The 21509-nt window shown below is 38.9% G+C and overlaps 1 protein-coding gene across 3 annotated transcripts; it reads right to left on the bottom strand.

Moving 5' to 3' along the window:
* Positions 1 to 915: 915 nt before the first annotated feature.
* Positions 916 to 15227, bottom strand: LOC146451569 (uncharacterized). Of its 3 annotated transcripts, XM_085099070.1 has the most exons (4): positions 14733 to 15227; positions 4280 to 4405; positions 3023 to 3806; positions 916 to 2667 (listed from the first exon to the last, which is right to left on the bottom strand). In XM_085099070.1, exons 1-3 carry the CDS (start codon positions 15090 to 15092, stop codon positions 3795 to 3797), a joined length of 498 nt encoding a protein of 165 aa, XP_084955196.1. In that variant the 5' UTR covers positions 15093 to 15227; the 3' UTR covers positions 916 to 2667; positions 3023 to 3794. The 3 variants fall into 3 exon arrangements, with proteins under 3 accessions (XP_084955196.1, XP_084955194.1, XP_084955195.1); XM_085099068.1 differs by having other exon boundaries at positions 3023 to 4405; positions 14733 to 15216; XM_085099069.1 differs by lacking the exon at positions 14733 to 15227 and adding an exon at positions 13830 to 14322 and having other exon boundaries at positions 3023 to 4405.
* Between the last annotated feature and the right edge of the window lie 6282 nt (positions 15228 to 21509).

The raw sequence follows: 21509 nt of genomic DNA, 5'->3' as shown, positions 1-21509 counted from the left end.
CAATACAATGTTAGTTTCTACCATTTTACACAAATCCGTTGTATTCCCATTCAAATCCTTATAGTTCAACGGTTCTCTTACATTGAGCTTGGGCTGCCAGTGTCCCCATTAAACGATTTATAAAATTTTATAACCAGCTTGCCAGAAGAATCGCCGACCTGCCTGCAAAGTTGAACTGGAACCAACTTCGCAGAAAGGATAAAGGAAAAAGACCTGGGATATCTTTTGATGTCAGCGGCTGATGTTCTCACATACCCGAACAGCATCTTAAGTTTATCCCAGGTCTCTGTTGCAGGTTTGTCAAGTAGAGCGGTTTCTCAGTCGAGTGTTGTAAAACCAAAGTAATTCCTCTGACCAATCACGAGAGATGTTAACAGTGCAATGAACCAATCAGGACACGACGCTGAAACATGAAACCGGTGCTAAGCGCGGGAAAAGGAGCGGATTGGTTTTGGCTCTCATTGGCTGAGAAAGTGGCGCGAGGTTTGTTAACCAATCAGAGGGCCAAGTAAAGCATAACCAATGCAAACGCGAACTACTTTCGACACAATTGAAGACCGCTCTAAATCAGCATATCAAAATACAAAACACTGAGCGAAACTTAGTCAACCGCACACCGGAGTACCCGGAGAAAACTGTGACAAATGGACGTGCCTGTGATGTTTGGCATTTACATTTCCCACGACAACATTTTTTGAAAGCCTTCGTTTTCGCTGATCACACTCCATGTTTCATTTTTTCCATTTCCTGTTCTGGAGAGTGTTTCAGAATGTATCAGTTTTCGATCGTTTTTTGTGGACATAAGGCCAAACCGAAGTATTAGTGTGAATGGGGCCAGAGATGCCACGCACGAGTCGTCTTACGCCTTACTTCGGTCATGACTTTTGTGAATTTGAAAACACAAGGAACACTTAATAGAGTCGTGCACGACTTTTTATTGAATAACATTTTACCTATACTAACTACACAAATGCTGCACTTCGTACAGCTTAATCAACTTGATCCATAGTCATAATTATTGGTAGGTACATCGTAGTGAGCAATAATTGAAAGAAGCCGGCCGAAAGACTTACCAGATAGACCTAACTAGTGTCTGCAACGTTGGTGAAATACAGTCGGACCTCTATTAAGCGGCCACCCTGGGGACTTTGAAAACTGGCCGCTTAATAGAGGTTGGCCGTTGAATAGAGGTATCGAATACAGCACTTTACTGACAAAATAATAATTCGGGACTTTGGAAAGTGGCCGCTTAATGGAGGGTGGTCGCTTAATAGGTGGCCGCCTAATAGAGGTCCGACTGTAGGTTCAAAAAGGTAAATTATTTAGGCATGTAAAAATGCCTCTAACAAAACTTAATTGCTTCTGTTACTTTGTTTCAACTAACCCTGCTAAAATATATATACTTATAAACATTTATAGAGTATACATAAGATATATACTTGCACCGTAGCCCTCAGCGGGGGCCAATTTAATAAAGCGTTTGCTCTTGTGACTAATAATCAGGGCCCGGTTACATAAAGCATCTTCAGGGAGTTTTCTGTAGTCGCTCCCTGCAATCCAAAGGAGTTTCTACCACTCCTTTGTGTTCCCTGTGCTCAGAGTCGAGGGATTCAAGATAGCGTTGTAGAAAATCCTTCGGAACGATAAAAGGTTGCCTTTCACATACATTAACATGTTTTATGCAACCGGGCCCAGGGCCCTTGTTATTACGCGGTCCTGGAGAGAATGAGCAACAAACACATTGTTAGAAGTCTTTAATGGGAATTATCAAACGGAAACCCCCGTTTTTAAACTCTTCATTGAGTTTTAGATTGAAAACTACAAGAGTTAACGTTAATCAAGTTGACTCCAGTATTATTCTTTATCTAAGTTTTAAAGCCATCCCTTTCAACAAGAGGGGTACAGTTAGCAGCAACAATACCCATACCCCAAGCCCTAAGCAATACCATTTTCTTGAAATACTGTTAAGAGACTAATACACCAGGGAAGGGAGAAAGGAGGTGTTGAGATTTTCACCCCAGACTCCAGCGAACGGCAAACTAAGGCAGAAAGAAGTGATGCTTCAGTCGTTTCCTCTGATGATCTGCCATCTTATCACAAGCCCTCAGTTAACAGCAAGTTAGCTGCAACTGATTGATCATCTTTGTCGATGCGCTAACCGCTATAGTAACTGAAACAAGGTTACAATTCTGTAATTTTAAAATCGCGAGATTGCAAAATGGCCTTGCATAAACTTATGCTCGAATCCAAGACACATCTCCTATCTTTGGAAATGCCTAATATCTGTCCGAGAGTGGGAGAGGGGGATAGGCAACCTCGCCTATACGCTGCCTACAAAAACAAAACAAAACAAAACTTTGGCAACACGAGTGAAAGCTATGGAGTCCAAAGGCGAGTATTTCGACAGCTGTCTTCAATTCTCCCACACTTAAATTATAAATAATGGAGAAAGGAAAGAAAGTCTTCTACTCCTTTTATGAAGTATTTTAAAATAAAAACTAGCGATATTGGAAATGAACAACGCTTCGTCGGTGAAACGATGTTCGTTTCTAATATCGCTAGTTTCTATTTTAAACTGTTTCTCAAAAACGTCTCTTCTAATGAAATAAACTAAAAAAAAAATTATGTTTCCCTAGTGGTTTGAACCCAACCAACTAATTTCAAAAACTCTACATGTTTTACAGTCAACCCAGGTCACGCGTGAACGGTATTTTCGAAATTTGAATGGAGTTTTGAAATTTACATGTCAGTTTTGAACATCGCCAACGAGATTTCGGGGTTCCCGCATAAATTTCCCTAGCTTATTGACAGGATAAAGCTATGCATTTTTCTTTACACTGAAAAATTGAATATTTCAAGAATAACAATTGTTTCTCAAGTATTTTGAATCTTTTTTTTCAGTTAATGCGTCTTTTTCGGAACGATTTTTAGAGAAATGTCCAACATTCCATTCACACGTCGGACATTACAAAGAGAAATTCGAATGTTCATTTCATTCTTGGAAATTCTGTTCACGCGTGACCTGGGTTGACTGTAATTTTGTATCAAATTCTATCTACAATATAATAGATCTATCCTCAGTAAAAAAAAAAAATGCATAACTCAGTATCTGCAAAAATAATCTTAGAATGAAACAAGACCACAGTTACAGAAGGGACAGTGCCCATCATTGATCAAGCATTCAACTGAAGTGCTAAGTGAACTGGAACCTTTGTTGAACTTCATGTAGCTTAAGAGGAATGTTTTGTGAGTAAGTACAAACACTATATTTCCCATGCTACATTCCGAGACGTTCTGCCAGTAAAATAATTTATTATTGTAAACCAGAAAAGGCTCTTTTTCCTACATACAAAACAGGCTACTTATGAACATTTTGGTAAACCTATTTCGTATTTTGTGAGCTGAATCCATGCAGTTAGCTGTGCATGAGACTAACGTACCTCACTAACTACAAAATGTCTAAAACGTCCAAATTTAGGTGTTATATGTCTACCCTCCTATAAAAACAACACAAACTTAGTCACAAATATAATAACAGAACTGCAAGTTAAAATTTGTATTTGGTATCTCTTCGAGGTACAAAGCAAGGTTTAATATTTTTATGGGGCTACTAACAAAGTTCTCACGAGTACCTCCGTATTTGCCTTTCTAGAACTCCTATACACTTTTCCACCAGAAAATGTTACATTTGACATTGTGGCTTAAAACCAAAAATGTGTATTTTACTTCTTACTTCGGGGTAAATATCTTCCATTCGTTTGATGTCCCCCGAGTCATAGGCATCAAAGCATTTTTCAGCAATTTCCCTATAGTCACAAAAGAGAACTGAACATCGATTCTCATGAATTTTCAGAACCGTATCAGCTCCAAAGGAAGCATCTGAATCACTCACAACAAGCTCATTAACAGGGCAATACTCTGCACAAGCACCCAAAAATGAGTCACCCTTCGATGCATCTTCAGAAGCTATGAAGCCATTTAAATTCATGAACACCATTCGACAGTTTTGGCAAGGGGGTTTTGACTCAGTATAACTCTTTTCCTGCCTGTTATTTGTCTCATTTGCAGTCTTAGTCTCTTTCATTTCATATGCATAAGAGGACCATCTCATTGCCTCATCATCAGCAATACATAGAGGTTTAAAAAATACTATTGCTTTCTTGAGGCTATGCTTAAAATGTCGAATTCTGTTGTACAAGCAAAGAGGCCGCAAGAAAGAGCTTACTGATATTGACGATCCAACAAAAAATTTACCATTATATGAAACTTGTGCCAATACCTTTGGTCGGAATCTGTTTTTTGAAGGAAGTTTACTAAACAAGGCACTTGCACTTTCCATTACAGCATCTGCATGAGGTTTGGTTCCTCTTGCATATTTTACGGAAGGTTCCACGAGGTCACTTATCTGAAAGATAATTAATAAGACAGAGAAGGCATCAGGAATAATCCCCATTAATTGTTAAAATGAAGTTTATAGTTGTTGAATAAATGATGGAGTTAACCGTCACAGTTCTTTAAATCAAACGATAAGTGCTCCAATGATATATTACAAACTTTGTAACTTTTCAAGTTGTTGAAAACATTAGTAAGGTGTCTCACAAAAATATTTTCCAAGTCAGTTTTAACGTTACAAAAAGTTTACACATTGTTGTACATTAGCATATTTAAATCAGGCTTACGCATTGGTTTGAATAATTATTTAATAAAGTCAATCTATCCTTGGATGTGGGAAGCCATATGTCATGTCCCAGTTTGCCTGAGTATATTATGCTATACACATGTGCATAGTGTTATGACTTCTTATCATTTTGCATGTCTTTTTTCCTTTATCTAATTTAGGGTGCCAAGAGGTGGGGGAATTAATATGTGCTTTGAAAAGTTAAATAGGCTTCAATAGTTATGGTGTGTGGTTCAATTACTAGTGTAACCTTTCTTTGCATTAATTCTATTCCTTACACCTGGGCATACACAAACTGACAAATTCACCATCACCGGAAAACTCTACGTGACTCAAAAACAAAAATTCGTTTTCACAATAAGGTGGAACTATTTAACCCATCCAGGTAAAAGCCACTTATCATATTAACAGTTGCCTGACATTGGATGAAAAGGACACCTCAAGAGTGGTTTTCATAGGAATTTTGGATGTGATTCCAGCAAAGAGTTTACTTCTTATTCTACTTTTAAGAGGCGTTGGATATTGAAAAAGTATCATATATTATAGTTAAAGTCAACAAAAGACTTTAATGCTGTCCTTGTGGAGATCTAACATGTGACCAAGTTCACAATTTCCTTATTTTGTATTCAGGGAATGTGGGGTATTTTGAGTTAGTGTTTTAGTATGTATGCTAGCCTTTGAAGTGCACAGGAATGTAGTTTTTATACTTATCACGTTTCTGTCACACACACCACAAGTTATGTTGTCTAATTACCACACATAAATCAGCCAGCAGTGTTCCAGGGCATATCAGTTAAATTATGTTTAGTCATTTCCTTTCTAGTAAACAGGAACCTCTTAATAAATAAAGAACACCTGTTTCAATAAGTTGGAAAATTGTGGTTTTACTTATGCATGCTAAAGCCTTGAGTCACAAGATATGACATTAGATGCTGGAGCATCAAGAAATTGGCAGTAACAAGCTAGTTTTAGTTAGTTGAACACGTGCCTTCGCACTAGCTGTTGCTCTGTAGTCAGTTCTTCAATAATTTATTATTCCAAGTCAAGTCTGAATTGATCTCCAGTGCTTGGTATTAGTTTTATGTAGTTTAATTCTTGCAGTACGTACGCTTATGTTTACAATGATTTGGACTTGCGGCCTCATTATGTTGGTTTTGTTAAGTTTAGCTTTGTTGTATAATTTCTCTTGAGTTATGTTTTCTTGGTAATTTCCATTTAGAATTAAGCAGTATTTCTTCCTAGACATAACTAAAAATTACATCAATGAAATCAAGGAGTAATCAATAGGTAATCAGTTGATTAGTCATTGATTATTGCCGATGATCAATAAGCTAAGTAATCGATGACTAATCGATAGACCACAAAATTTTTGGTTATCGATTAGTCATTGATTTCATTCATTACACTCATCGATATCATCTCTTAGCTGAAAACTGCATTTGGCAAATAAGAACAAAACAAAAACAACTTATAAAATGTAAACACATATTTCCAGCTTTATTCTATCCAACTAACAGTACATGTGAATTAAGCTTCAAAAGGCCTATTTTGTTCCCCCGTATCTCGTCATCATCTATTATTGAACCAAACCTGGGCCGGGTTGTTCGAAAGCCGATTAACGCTAATCCACGATTAGAAGTTAATCGGTGCTTTTCATCGCGCTCGTTAAAAATGGTTTTAAAGACTAATTTCGAGCTAAAGGTAAAGAAAAGTCAAAGTAAAAACTGAGGGCCAAAAATCTTTTCAAAGAATCTTTGTTGATAAGCAGTTAAACTCGAGTCAAAGTTTGCGTTAATCCAGGATTAGCTTAATCGGGCTTCGAACAACTGGGCCCTGGACGGTTGCCCCATCAAGGTTGTTCAAGTTGGCAAATTCTTCTATAACACCTTGAGATGGATATCTGCTCTCTATACAGGGCTTCAAGGGCCATTTTTTGCAGATGGGAAAATTTCATTTCTAGTATTTGTGGTTAATGAAGCTGCTCATTTTCTTTTTCCTGTAAAGAAAAAACAAAATGAAATTAGATAAATTTAGTTGAACATGATATGCATGCATTTATTTAATTATATGCAAAGCTGATGTATAAATTAAACATCTGATAAAAACATTTACCAGGAAAGGTGTCAGTGTAATAAATTATGACAGTTAACACAATGCAAATGGATTATGCAATGGAAATATTTTTTGCAATTTCATTAAATTACATGTATTCATAAGTGATTCATGTACCTTTGATGTTAATCCTCTCAGATCTGCTATGGCATCTTCTTGCTGTAGTCAGTTCTTTATCCTTCGGCAGGGCTCTCTTCTCTTTGTGATTAGCACTTCATGTCTTGACATGCCGGTTATTTGACCTTTTGTAAAGGTGTAATTTTGTCAACAGGAACGCCAGTTATAAAGAAAAATACGTCTAACACAGATAAAAGAAGCACAAACAAAAAAAATGGTACAAGAAAGCAAGAAATGTGTCCTTTGAGCGAAGTATAATAGTCAATGAGTAATAATGATGGGTCATTGATGACGTATCAATAACATCAATAGGCAATCAATTACATCAATGAGTAATTAATGTCATCGATGAGTAATCGATATAAGGCCACAAAAATTTGGGCTTCAGTCATTCAGTGATCATTGCCAATAATCAATGACTAATCAACCCATTACCCATCGATTACTCATTAACTGGCAACTGAAGTCATTGATCATCGATTAGTTATGCCTGGTTCTTGTTAAGTAGTTTTAGTTTCCCTGAGAATTGCTCTAGATACAATTGAGCAATATTTTAATGTAAAAATCCAGTTGACCTTATCAGCTTATTAGCTGTCATCACATTCTCCTGTTTAAAAGCCTGTTTAGTGATCAAGTTATTTATAGTACTCTGTTTTAGCTAATTTTCTGTTATTTGACCACATAGTTGTCTCGTTAGTGTTAAATTAGTTTATTCCATTTTATTTGGATTATTGACTCATTTAGTTTTGCGTTCTAGTGCACTGTTTTTAGTCTGTCACTCAGTAATATATTTATTGTATTGCATTAATTATCTTGTCTTGCAAAATTAAAAGAGAGATACCAGTTTCATAAGTTTAGCATTGTATTTCCTTGTTTGTAAATAGTATGATTGTTAGTTCATAATTTTGTGATTTGTAATATTTAACAATTATTAGTCACCGAAGTGGAGGTAAATAGTGATGGATATTTGCCGAACGCCAAAGCAGCAATGTAAATATCCATCACTTTCACCGACAATGAGGTGAATAATTGTTTTAGTACATACGACACAAGCTGGATAAGAAGTGGACCAAAAATAACTTAATTTTTGACAAAATTATATACCAACAAATGGTAGGAAATTTTAAAATCTTGCGCGCCACGTTCACAATCAATGAAAACTTAAATAATGAAAGACAGAAAGCTGACATTTTAGAAAAAGACACAAGAGCTCCAGTCGACCTTATCCAGACTCTTTGAGGTAAGCCATTTTAATTTGCATCTTTGAAGAAGCTAAAAGTAATTTTATGTCTTCTCTATTGAATGCAAATTACATTATTGAAAATGTAGCATCTCCATAAAAATATCGGCAATCCAGATGGGAGGGGAGGTTTTTGACCCTAGAAATTGTAAAGAAAGATGAATCCATCAATCCACTGGTGCAGGGGAAGTGGTGGGGTGGGGTGGGGGGGGGGGGGGGCGAGTAAGGAACTTTTGCCAACTGTCATAGAAGTGTGGATTTTTTCTGGAATACATACATACATTACATATTTGTTTTCTGGGTAGAACGACTGTTTCATAGAGCGCTCAATTCGTTTGATTGAAGAGCATTGTATAATTCTTCACAGAAGTTCAGGCTTCAGGAGTTTTCATCGTTTACATACATACATACATACATAATAAAAATATCAGTTACAAAACAGATTTTAAAAGTAAAACTGATTGGCATGTTTGCCCTGTGGGAGTATGAGGAGGCCATTAACAAATTTATATCATCCTTAAACTTCTTAAAAGACGTAGTTGCTCTGGCATTAGCTGGAAGACTACGTATTCCACAAACAAGCTCCACTGCTGTGTTTTAAAAAATCAGTATGGGGCTTACAAAAACAAAGAAAACAATCATCGTTTTCTTTGTCTCCAAGTTCATATAATCAGTGCTGAATGGTATGAACAGGTCTTGCAAGTACTACAGAGTTTCTTTTTCAAATTCTTAAACATTAACTTTGCTAAATTTGTTTTACTCCTCTGGTATAAAGGTTATCCCACCCAAGCCTATTACAGAGTTCTGAGGCACTTGAGTAGTAATCAAACCTAGCTATAACCCTAACAACTCGATTTTGTAGTTTTTGCAATTTGTCGACCAATTCATTACTTAGACCGTCCCTCCGTCTCTTGTCAAAATGCGGTTCCATAACAGCTTGATAAAGCAATATGGCTGTTTGTTCAGAAATAAATGGCTGAAAACTTTCAAGAGGACCTATACCAGAAGAAATAATTCTTACAATCTCATTGACATGTTCAGACCATGATACATTTTGAGTCAATGAAGATTTCAAGGGAGTTTGTGTTATACACTCTTTTAATTTCTTGACCCCCTAACTGCATATCAAATGAACGGCAAACTTCATACAAAAGTCATACTCCTACTCAAATCTATTGAGGTCTCCAATAGCAGGTAACCACCATTCAGTTAGGCATCATATGGTAAACTGGCAACCCTACCCATAAAAAGGATTTCCTGGAAAATCTCTTTGTGGTTCAGTGCCATTTTTGCACCCATAAGGCTTTGCCTGAGTAGTTATTTCAGGTATCCCTGTCCACCACCATCAGGGGGCCAAACAAGCACTGACTTGCCACAGGGGTTGCACTATGTAATTCTTGGTTTTTCACATGTGATCACCAAAACTGCAGGGCCTTCAGAATTTTTACCTTCATGTATCAGGGGTGAGATTATCTAAAAATACATCTTTTACAAGTTTTCGGCTTAATACGATCCTACCTAAAGTCGATATGGAACATTAAAAATTTTCCGCATTTTCATTTAATATTTAAATTAGTGGCATTAAGATGACAGCTGTGACAGAGCTGCTTCATGTGTTAAAAATGACACTCCTCAGGTGATCTTCAAGATAGCGGATACTATAAAGTCACACACTTTATTTACTCTTTATTTACTTTTTTTTTTTTTTTCAAAAAAGAGTTGAACCTAGGTGGTTGGATTCCCAAGCAGGAACCTTAATGACTAGACTACTGATGACTGACTGCTGGTATGCTATATGCAGCTGCAGGCTAAGAGTGCTATGGTTAGGATAATCAGAGTGTATACCTTCCAACTTTTTCCGAGTCAAATGCGTGATTATTTCGTGTTGTCATGATGACCAGGATTTCTGAAAAACCTCCCAACCAGTTTCAAAGATTTCCGACTATTTTCTGAAGACTTGCCAACATTACAGAAAATGTCCAAAGATGTCCCAACGACCTTTGAACACTTCTGATTTGAAGGGATTCTGGACATTTGAAAGCTTTTGCAAAAATTTTTTAGTGTGTTGTAATACAGCTAGGACATAAAGTGCACATTAGGCGCCGTTTCACGGGAAATTTAATTGAATTTTTGTTATTAATCGTGTTAAAGAACAACTTGTCCTGATTTGTTTTTCAGGCGTGAAAAATTGTCCTCGATGAGAGAGATCGATGTCTTTAGTCCGCAGGCCTGAGACTCACACATATAAATGCGTGAGAGTTGGCAGGTATAGGAGTGGTATTTTATTAGAGGCTATTCACATTATTCTGGAATGAGTTCATTCCATCTCCATATATTTCACTGCATCTCTTTACATGATGCCGAGACGAAATTGTGCCCTAACACAAGTCATTTCGAAATGAGTTCATTCCGGTTTTCAATCTGAATGAAATTTTCGTTCTGGTATGACATTTCATTCTGGTATCATGTAAGGTGAGAACGAACTTCGCTCAAAGATGAAAAATCGCCTGAGGCAAGTAGCGCACGCGTATCTTTTTCAAGATGGGGGATATGAAATTAAAGAAAGATTTGGTTTGTAGATGGAAATGGGATGCAACGAAAACTGAAAAATTGCTGGACGTTTTCATTACCTTTACAGGGTTGTCAGTAGGTTTCTGAGTAACTGAGGTTGGTGTCCATAAAGTAGGCGGCTGCAGCAAGGCATGGGCATCGTTCAGTGAGGGTATGGAGGGATGTTGGTCCCCTTCTATGGGGTGTCCTGTGGGGGCCTCCCCGAGGAAATTTTTGCCAAAAATGATACTCTGAAATGCACTCTGGGCATATTTTCAGCAAACGTTGTGTAAATTTGTACATGGTTTTTCCACTGTTAAGTTGATCTTATCTGGAATCAACCTCTATGTGATACGTGAAGTGTACTGTTACACTGTATTTTGTCTTCAACACATACAACTTTTCTTTTTCACAGTATTGTACGGTTTCTGTCAGTGTGTAATCTTTAAATTCACTGTTTGAAACGTAAATTACTGTAACATACAAAATATTGAAGAAACCATGATGAGTCAGATTTAGAGTTATTTCATTACAGATTAGATCGCTCTAATCGTCTTCGAAATCACTGTTATAATCAGATTCTTCACGATCATCCACTTCATTATCATTATGTAAACCAGGTGAAAATAAAAAGTCAAGGGTAATATACTGTATTTTGCAGACTGGACTGGAGTGGACTGGATTTGTAAAACGCGGACTTGTAAAATGCCGATTTGTAAAACGTATCATAATTCTTTACAGAAACATGCACATTCATCTTGCCCTATAAAAACAGGCTACTGCAAACAAATGTAGCTGAATCAAGTCTGAAAATTCTGAAATTTATGTGGCCAGAAACTGAAAACTATGATTCTGACAATATTTCTATTTATTATATAAACACCAGTGAAATACCAAGTGAGCTTTCGCGCGAAAACGTGATATCTTTACACGTGAGGATAACACGTTATTTTCATACGTGAAAATAACACCATTACTATGGTTATATAATAAATCGCCCCTTTCGCGGCGAAAATGAAATTGTTTGGTATTTCATTGGTGTTTATATAATAAATAGAATATCACATGGCCGCTTGGAGATACGAAATTTCTCTTCTCGTGTTGAAAAATATTTCACTTGTTCGCGAAGAGAAATTGCGTATCTCCGCGCAGCCATGTAATATCCTCTATTTTTCAAATGACTCTAAAGTAAGAGCACCAGGTACAATGCAACCCGAGATTACAAACAGCACCAGTGGAAAGTACTGCTAAGTACATGTAGATCTCATTTGAATGGTCACACTTTAATATTTCATCCACAGACTCAAAAGGTAAAATCATCTTACCGGTATATAACATAATAAACGGCACTACAGGAAAGTGGATTTCATCTACAGACTCAATACGTTGAAAACTCCTAAAAAAGCATACTTTATTTACAGGACTGGACTGGATTGTAAATCGAATCAAACTATTGAAACGATAATGTCTCATAAAAACATTTTTACACAGAACCAAATGTTGCTGCATTTTACTTTTGTGTTGCATTACATGTTATCTCAGCCATCTAACATCTTTTCTGATTTGAAGTGATCTTTCCAACAGTGACAAAAAGTTGACTGTACTAAGAACGATACCATGAGCCACCGTATCACTAAATCCCACAGGGACTTAAAGCATGGCTTTAGGTCTCTGTGGGCAATTCCGCTTCTGTGTAGAAACTCTAGTCCTGTTACCACGTCCCTTGCACATTACTACCAACACATCGGCAAATGAAGATAAGTCGAATTCGTCATCAACAAAATGAACACAATTAAAAGTCTTCAAGCGTAGACATCTTTTTTTCCACACCAAGCGGACCGAACTCGAAGCACGAATATTCCATCATTATCGCCTGGGGATCTTGGCCAAAACTCAAAAAACTGGTAATATTTCTGTGGCCTTTAACACTGTTTAGAATTCCAGCTTCCTTCTGAAAGCGTCACTTTGATTCTGTGGATTCACCTTTCAACTTCTTGATAAGATGGAGAGAGATGGAAGCTTGAAAGCCGCCATCTCTACCCCACGCATTACAAACTTTTCATGCACAATTATTTCGGTCAAAGGTCAATGATTTCATTTTCACTTCTGGTCAGCTTAAATCTGGAAGTAACTGCGGAGAGGGCGAGGAGAGACAGAAAGGATTTGAAGAACCTGTTGTGATACTTGAGAATTTCAATCTCTTTTGTCATAAACAATACTAATTACCAGTGTTACCATGCAGTCCTGGTTAAGATATAATCTGTGATAACATCTGGTGTGATGACGTGGTTAACTAATGTGTAAAGCAATGTATGCAATGTGTACAGCAATGTACGTCTTTTGGTACACAAAAACTAACGTAGCCGGACGCAAGGTGCGGCATGCGGGATAGTGAAAATAAAATCTTATAGTGAGAAGTCGAAAGAATTTGCCATGGTTTTATAATAAATGATCAAACAAATAAAACTATTTTTGTTTTGTTTCTTCTCTTGTGATTGTTTACCAGTCCTCATTTTACAAATCCTTGTTTTACAAATCCACGTTTTACAAATTCAGTCCACTCCAGTCCAGTCTGCGAAATACAGTATGCCAAAGTCAAGAGCCCACAAAAATGAAATGAACATCTCACTAATTACAGAGGTGGCGGATAATTTTGGCAATTTTCTTGTTTGTATCAACACGCATAATTTGGCTGCAAGTTTCGTCTTGCAAATTAAATAAAGCTCAACTTATTCTAAAATTTAATATCCTTCTTCATTTCAATATTAGTTTTAGCCTTGGTTTTTCTTTTTCATTGCTTACGAGACGTGCCAGCACAAAAACGTAAATGTAAATAGTCAGTAAATCTAATCAGGGTTAATTTACAAAATTTTCACACTGTCGTAATAAACAAAAGTGTTTCTAAAGCGACACAAAAGAAAGAATAATTCGAATGTGAGAAAAAAAGGATCACGAAAGTAACATTTATGTTAGTGTCAATACTCCCTGAATACCCACAAGTTATTAACCAGTGAACCAGAATGACTTTTCTTTTTGCCGTATCGGGGTATTGAATTCATGGTCTGTCCACTGACTGATTGTTTTCCCAGAAAATGCGAAACGTGCAAAGGACGAGTTTTTATCAACGCTTACCTTGTTGCCCGTCGTCTTGCTCATTCTCCTCATCTTCTTCTTTTTAATGAAATTGAAATCAAGCAAAGTCCTATTTTGTTTCGCTGATCCGCCGCCTCCGCTCGCCATAATATTTTTGAAACCTTGAGCATTGACCGACGCTAGCGCTTTCGCAAGCGTCGACATCTGTGTCATGCACACAATTTAATGTACTTTTTAGGCAAAATAACTGTTTTATTGCCTCTGTTCCGATTTGGCTTCCGATGAATTATTAACTGAACAGTTTTATTTCCGCAGCACCATGTCTAGAACAAACCTAGCAGTCAGAGTAGCCGGCGCAGTATTCGGTATAGCCGATGAAATGCGCCGGTTGCCGGCTCATTTTGACAACCCTGCGACAAAAGGCAAAGGTTGGGAGATGGAGTGGAATGTGCTATGCACAACAAAAAAAAAAACTCGCGCCAAGTTAAACGACGTGAGCCAGAGTCGGTCGATTTTCACATGTGAATGCGGCACGAACTTCATTCTGGTACAAAACTCATTCCGGAATGAATTTCATTCCGGATCATGTGAATAGCCCCTTAGTTACCAGTGTGTCACAATTAGTATCCACCATTTTGCAGGGGGCCTAAAAATGGCGTCTTCATATATTGAGCTCGAAAAATTTGTGTGGAAAAATGTTGCCAAATATCAGTGTGTGTGATACCGCACCGACCTGAGACTTGGAAGGATTGTTTTGTTTATTTTATCTTCTATAACATTTCAACTTGTTGACTTTATTCGTTGCACGGATTCGATTTATTTATTTACATTTTTTTATGGCGTTACAGTGAAAACAGGCGAGTGCAGTTGCCTCTAATTTGACCCCTTCTTATATTAAATTCGAGGACTTTGTAACCTTATCATAAAAATTGTAATACTTACAGCTTCCAGAACTTTGGTTCCAGGATCGATGGCATGTTCTTTACTTGGTAGAGTTTGTAGCTCATCATTTGTCAGTTGGAGTGATTTGCCGAATTGCTGGAGTTCTTCATGTCTTAAAGCAGTGTATTCTCCAAGGTGGAAAAACAGATGCAATTTTAAAGTCCAGTAGATGTCTGACAAATGTTTTCTTAGCTTTGCTGTCAGATCGGCGTCACGACCCGGAAGCTCATTGCAGGGTTCTAATAGAAATGCTGTTAGTGCCGTACATATTTCCTTAACATTTCTTTCAAGGCATCTTTCCAGACTGACAATCCCCTGAACGATTTCTTTCACGGCATCCGCCTTTGTGGAAGACGACATATTAAATGGCCTAAGTCCAGCTGCGGAGCACCATAACTGCTCTAAAAAGATGGCAGATCTGTTCCATAGCTTTTCACATAGACCTCTACCAAGAAACGATATTTAAGCTCGCACGCGATTGGTCTTAACGCTCCATGTGACCAGGAGCCCATTACCCTGACGTGACTGATTACATTCCCCAAGTAACGTGGTATTGCACAATAGCTTCAACTTGCCAAGATGGGGGAACGGTTCGCTTTTGTGACGGAAGATGAGATAAATCTGCTGGTCGATGAAGCGGTACCATCAAACACTAAAAAAAATTTAAAAAAATTACAACTTCATAGCCGTAAACGTTTTTGACGGTAAGCTGTCCGTAAACGTTGCGTCTTAGGGTACGGACGCACTGGACTGACAAAATTTGTTTGGCCCTTCCAAAAATCTCGACAAAATTTGTCTCTGCCAAATTTTTAAATTGTCAAGCGTGGGCGCACTGAGACACAGTAAAATATTTGTTAACCACTAGTGTCAATCACAAGGAAATAAACACCATCGCTTGCGCGCTGTTCGCGGGAAAGGTTACATGAGATCTCAGGAGTCATGGGCTTATGGTGATCATTAACCACGTCGATTGCATATGTTGCCTGGGGATATTATTGCTTGTGTTCTATTTTTTTTTCTTCCTTAAATTCGTTCAACTCCAGCAGAGGCAGCAGCTACTTCTACTATGCCATTGGAGGCTTCACATTCATGGGTAAATTTGAACAACACGCCATTGAAAACGCTCCTCTCAAGCATTTCGTTTGGTGGAGGTTCATCGATGACGTCTTTATCATATGGACAGAAGGAGAGGAACACCTTAAAGATTTCATCAGATACTTGAACTCTATTCACGCGAGTATTAAATTTACCCATGAATACTCAGATTCCTCTCATCAGACACTCCCTTTCCTAGATGTCCAAGTCCACCTCAGCAACAACCACATCCAAACAGATCTCCACACAAAAACACAAAACCCACAGACAAGCATCAATACCTCCTCAAAACTTCATGTCACCCGAACCACACTAAACAAACTATTCCATTCAGCCTTTTCTTGCGAATCCGTCGCATATGCTCTACCGACGCTTTCTTTGATAAACGAAGCGAAGGACTCATCAAGCACCTGGTCCAACGTGGTTACAGCCGCTATTCCCTGCAAAAAGATGCAAATCGCGTACGAGCCATTCCACGTCACGCAACACTACAGCCACAAGAACAGAAAGCCACAAAAACAGACAGAACACCCTTCGTCATATCCTTCAATCCTGCTCTTCCCAAAATCTCATCTATTGTGAAAAAACATATCAACATCCTCCAGTCCTCCGCCAACTGCAAACAAGTTTTCCCTCATCCACCAGTTATCGCCTACAAGCGTAACGCAAGTCTACGTGATCTCCTGGTCCATTCCGAGCTACCTCAAAACAAGCCCTCCAATCAACAACCCGCTGGGATTCATAAATGCAACCACCCACGATGCCTAACTTGCTCATTTCTCCAAGAAGGTCAAACGAACTACACTTTTTTCAACACTAACGAATCACGCAAAATTACTGACTACATATCTTGCAATTCCAAAAACCTAATCTATTTAATGCAATGTAAGAAGTGCCACTCTCAATACATTGTAGCCTCCCACGCAGTCGTTTTTAGGGGAATCGTATTTCCTCCTCCCCACAGTTTGTGGGGAGGAGGTAATACGAGTCCCCTAAAAACGACTGCGTGGGAGGCTAAATACATTGGGGAGACTAAGCGCAAACTTAATGAACGTTTCGGGGAGCATCATAGACTGCAAGCAGTCCCTTTCTGGATAGTCGAGAAGTCGCGCGAAATAGCCGAGCGCGAAAAAACTGGAGCAAACGAGCGGAGGGGAGCTTGGGGAGAGGCCCCCAGTCTCTTCTCGTTTATTTCTCCTCGCTCCAGTCTCGCTGCGCTGTGAGCGCACCCTCTCGACTGACCAGAAAGGGACTGCTTGCAGTCTAGGAGCATCACAGATCTATCCTGAATCACCATCAACTACTCAACCCTACTCCTCTCTTGCTACATTTCAACCAACCTGGCCACTCAATCAACGACGTCCAACTTATATCGCTTGAACTTATACGCAGCAAACGTGACTCAGTTAGAAAGGCTCGTGAAGCTCATTTAATCAACAAAGCTAACACGTTGCACCCTCAGTTGGTATAAATAGACGTGACGAAACACGCCAATGACATGTCTCACACTTGTAACTTAGTCTTAAACAACCAATCATTGTCACGCATTTTATATTTTAAACCTTCTTTGTAACGATCCTTTTATGTTTCTCACTTTTCTTTTTCGTTCAGCCCCCGAGGAAGGTTTGTATTGCAAACCGAAATATCGGGCAAGAATTTTTTTTTTTTATAAAACAAATAAAACAAATATATTTCAGTTATTCTAGCTTTTGTTGTTTGTTCTCTCAAGCTCGTCACCTCCGCCTCTGCCGTTAATATTTTGTATTCACCTTGTTCGACTGCAACTTGTTCTAGAGTACCACAGCCCCCAGGGGGTTGTTGGGTTCAGTTTTACTGGGTATGTGCCGCTGGCCTCTCATAGCGCCTGCCCCATTATATTTTATTCTATTTATGCATCTACTTTGTTCTGGACCAGTGGTTTTGTGCTATTGTGTAACTGGTTTATTGAAGTTGTGGTTTCAAGAACAGAATGTAATGCAAGATGATTGTAACAACAACTTTCTGACTTTTTTAGCCGAGACCATTTGGACTCCCTACATAATAGAATTTTCTTACCCCAAAAATCCGAAAATGTGCGACCCCATTCTAGTAACTCTATTGAAAATGCAACCCCATTCTAGTCAAAATGCGACCCCATCGAGCGGCACATCCCCATTAGCCTCTTATAAGGAGGTTCCCCCCCCCCCCCCCCGGGACCGCAACAGATTTGTACTTATAAGGCGGCGAAGGCCTCATTCTTATTATTGGAAGCTACCTACGCCTTGCAATTCTTGGTTTGAAATAATTCTTTTAGTGATAATAATAGAAATGACAGGCCTGCACGACTCACTGCATTATGTTGTGTACATATTTATGAACGATGCCTTATATTTCTGTAACTTTTTATATTTTCTGAAATGCCCCAACTAATATAAAAATAGAGATCAAATTTTCTTGATTGACATTTTCCTTCAAATCATGGCGTGTAAATTAACAGATCTGTCAGATTTCACGCCGGACAAAAATTTGTCCTGCTCCGAGGCGAGTATGACTACCGTAAAGTTCCGATAGTAGCGACCCTCGTTACTTTCGGAATTAACAGTGTTTGGGGCTCGTTACTTTCGGGGAGTCGTTACTTTCGGGGGGTCGTTATTTTCGGGGAACAAAAATCATGAAACAAGCTAGCGCTAGCTCTTTTCTCCAAAATGAAAAATTATATGATTCGCGCAGAGCTCAAACAACAGACAGCCGATTAAGACCATTTGCACTACCCATTTCTGGTAGCAGGGACAGTGAAATAAACATCGATGGTCTACCGGACTAGCGCATGAATGAATCAGCCGATGTAGAACCGAATTCTTCTCTGACTCAGGGGAGGAAAGATAAACTCAGTGCTTTTAGTCCATGGCACACCAATGCGGTCTATACTGCAGTATATATATAGAGTTTTCAATTTTAATTTGAAGAAACGTTCCTGTTGTTAATTAATACGAAATTCTACCAGTTTAGTTTTCACATTACGCCATCAGTGAACTGATGTCAAGGACGAATGATGGCTTTCCCTTGTTGTAAGGTGCCTTATCGTGATCAATTTGTCCATGCACGAAGATGCTCGTATTGTACATTAAAAAATTGACTATGGATTGGAAAACAATAAAGGCATTCGGAGTTTGTATAAAGCTAGTAATTAAAAAAAAAAACCTTGCATGGTTTCGCTACTTTTTGGGGACTCGCTACTTTCGGGGGGGGGGGGGGGTCGTTACTTTCGGGGGCTCGCTATTTTCGGGATTTATTAGTAGCCACAAAGTTTTGACGTTACTTTAGGGGGTCGTTACTTTCGGAGGGTCGTTACTATCGGAACTTTAAGGTATCTGTCGTGGGTCGTGGGACTTGGGTGGATGTCGTGGGTCGTGGGTGTGGGTAAAAGTCGTGGGTAAAAAAATATTAAATAAAAAAAAGTTAAACTAAAATAAATAACTTAAAAAAGACCTGGGTAACAGTCGTGAGTAAAATAATTAAAATAACGAAGCAGTGAAAAAATAAAACTATGTCGCAACGTTTGCTGAAAGACTGTTAAGTTACTGACTGGAAATAGCACTAGATTTTTATTCGCAAGATCAGCATGGATTTTTTTAACACCACCCTTGGAAAGGGGAAGGGCAGTGCGCAATCCAGATTTTGTAAAGTATACAAAGAAACCAAAGGAGAATTTTTGAGCTGTTTCCTTTGGATGTTAAGCGAGAACATGGAACGGGGTCCTGGGAACGAGTGACATCGACTTCGAAAAAAACATGACCCTGAACATGGGCTTCGAATTGAGCAATCAATATTGTGGGTATTTAAGCCTAGCCGATCAAAATAATCCTAGATCTACGAATAGGAACGCCACTTTGGGAGACTGGCAACTGTATCATTCCCTGTTGCGAAAAGGACGTAGTTTTCCAAAGGTACTGAATGTAACGGCTGTTAGCATACCTCAGTGACCGACTACCGCGTAACGCGCAATCTGATTGGCTACACAGGTGCCGTCAATCGATCGATAGGCGGCAGTTTGTCAGAGCGGGCGCGATTTAGCATGCATCATTGCACAAATATATTTAACAATTAGACGGCGAGCTCGAGGTTTCTATCGGCTGATAGTTGGCGAGAGGCGAAGCCCCGAGCCAACTATCAAAAGGCGATAGAAACCGAGAGCGAGCCGTCTAATTGTTTTAGCATACCTCAGTGATCGATCTAGGAAGCTAAAAAATCTTTTTATTTCATAAATTTTGATATATTTGTGCAATGATGCATGCTAAATCGCGCGCGCTCTGACAAACTGCCGTCTATCGATCGATAGACGGCACCTGTGTAGCCAATCAGATTGCGCGTTACGCGATAGTCGGTCACTAAGGTGTGCTTACAAAATTTATGAAATAAAAAGAATTTTTTCCTTCATAGATCGACCCCTGAGGTATGCTAAAACAATTAGACGGCTCGCTCTCGGTTTCTATCGCCTTTGATAGTTGGCTCGGGGCTTCGCCCCTCGCCAACTATCAGCCGATCGAAACCTCGAGCTCGCCGTCTAATTGTTAATTAGACACGTGGCTTAGCCATATTAGCCATATGGCCTTTGCGCTGTTTGGTTAGGGTTTGTCTTTTTTTTTTTCGCTTCGCCGACTTATTCCATAGGCAGTTGATGATTTCTTTGATTTAACTTTGTTGTTGTTGGTTTTTCTAGAGGCATTAAGTTTTAGAAAGTATGGTTTTTGTCTCAGTAATGGTATGTGTAAAAACAATATTATAAATAGAACTACGGAAAACCAACTGTGTTGAAAATCTGTTCCGGGGGATTTAGCAAAGTAACGTAATGATCCACAGTGGACTAGTCCCTAACATCAATAAAGCTTTAATATCAACAACGTAGTCACCGATTTCTTTGTCTGTATTAATACAAGTTTCCTTCTTAATAGAGACTGTAGCTTTAAAATCCGATCCCCGTTCCTCGTTGGTAGTAGAAGTCATACGTGTTGACTTGTGGCTTTACAACAACATCCTCAACGAATGCGCTGATGTTTACGCTAGCACGTTAGGCCGTTTTGGGGGTTGGGGGGGGGGGGGGGGAGTAGGGTGGTGGTACAAAGTGCTAGAGAACTCCCCCCTCCCATTTTTGCTTCTTTGGCAAACTTAGCCTGCGAGCAAGCTCTCTTGGGGAGAGAGCTCCCAAAAGAGCTTGCTCGCAGGCTATGGCAAACTGCCTATACGGGGGCAGGCGATTGACACTACCTAAAGAGCTCGTCACGTGTAAATAATTTTTTTAAAGTTATTTATTTCAGTTTATTTATTTTATTTTTTTACCCACGACTTTTACCCACGCCCACGACCCACGACATCCACCCACGACCCACGACAGATAGTCATACTCCTCCGTGGCAGGACGACGGCGTCTTTGAAGTTTGGTAAGCCTTGACAAAATTTGGTAGATCTAAAAATCACCGGGCGCACTTGTCTCAGGGAATTGGTGACAGATTTTCTCGCCAAATAAACAAAGATTTGCCCAGTGCGTCCGGGCACTTATTTGTAACTTAACACATATTACAGCCGTTATTCAATGAGAGCAATTCGTGCTGGCCTGGATAGGTATTTAAATAAAGAAAACATAAATATCAGTATCACGACAGAGAAAATTACAAACAGTATTTTCTTAGATTCGAAGTCTCGCAA

This window comes from Pavona decussata, unplaced genomic scaffold (assembly GCF_977016875.1).
Source record: "Pavona decussata unplaced genomic scaffold, jaPavDecu1.1 SCAFFOLD_386, whole genome shotgun sequence".
Taxonomy (NCBI): domain Eukaryota; kingdom Metazoa; phylum Cnidaria; class Anthozoa; order Scleractinia; family Agariciidae; genus Pavona; species Pavona decussata.
The sequence above is the reverse complement of the archived record's forward strand: the minus strand, read 5'-3'. Positions and strand labels throughout refer to the sequence as shown.

What these genes read in the sequence shown, in the direction of transcription:
- LOC146451569 (XM_085099068.1), bottom strand. Translation starts at nt 15,092, where the DNA reads ATGTCGTCTTCCACAAAGGCGGATGCCGTGAAAGAAATCGTTCAGGGG. An exon ending in GAACCAAAGTTCTGGAAGCT is followed by an intron (nt 4,406 to 14,732) that starts GTAAGTATTACA and finishes ATTATCTTTCAG; the next exon opens with ATAAGTGACCTCGTGGAACC.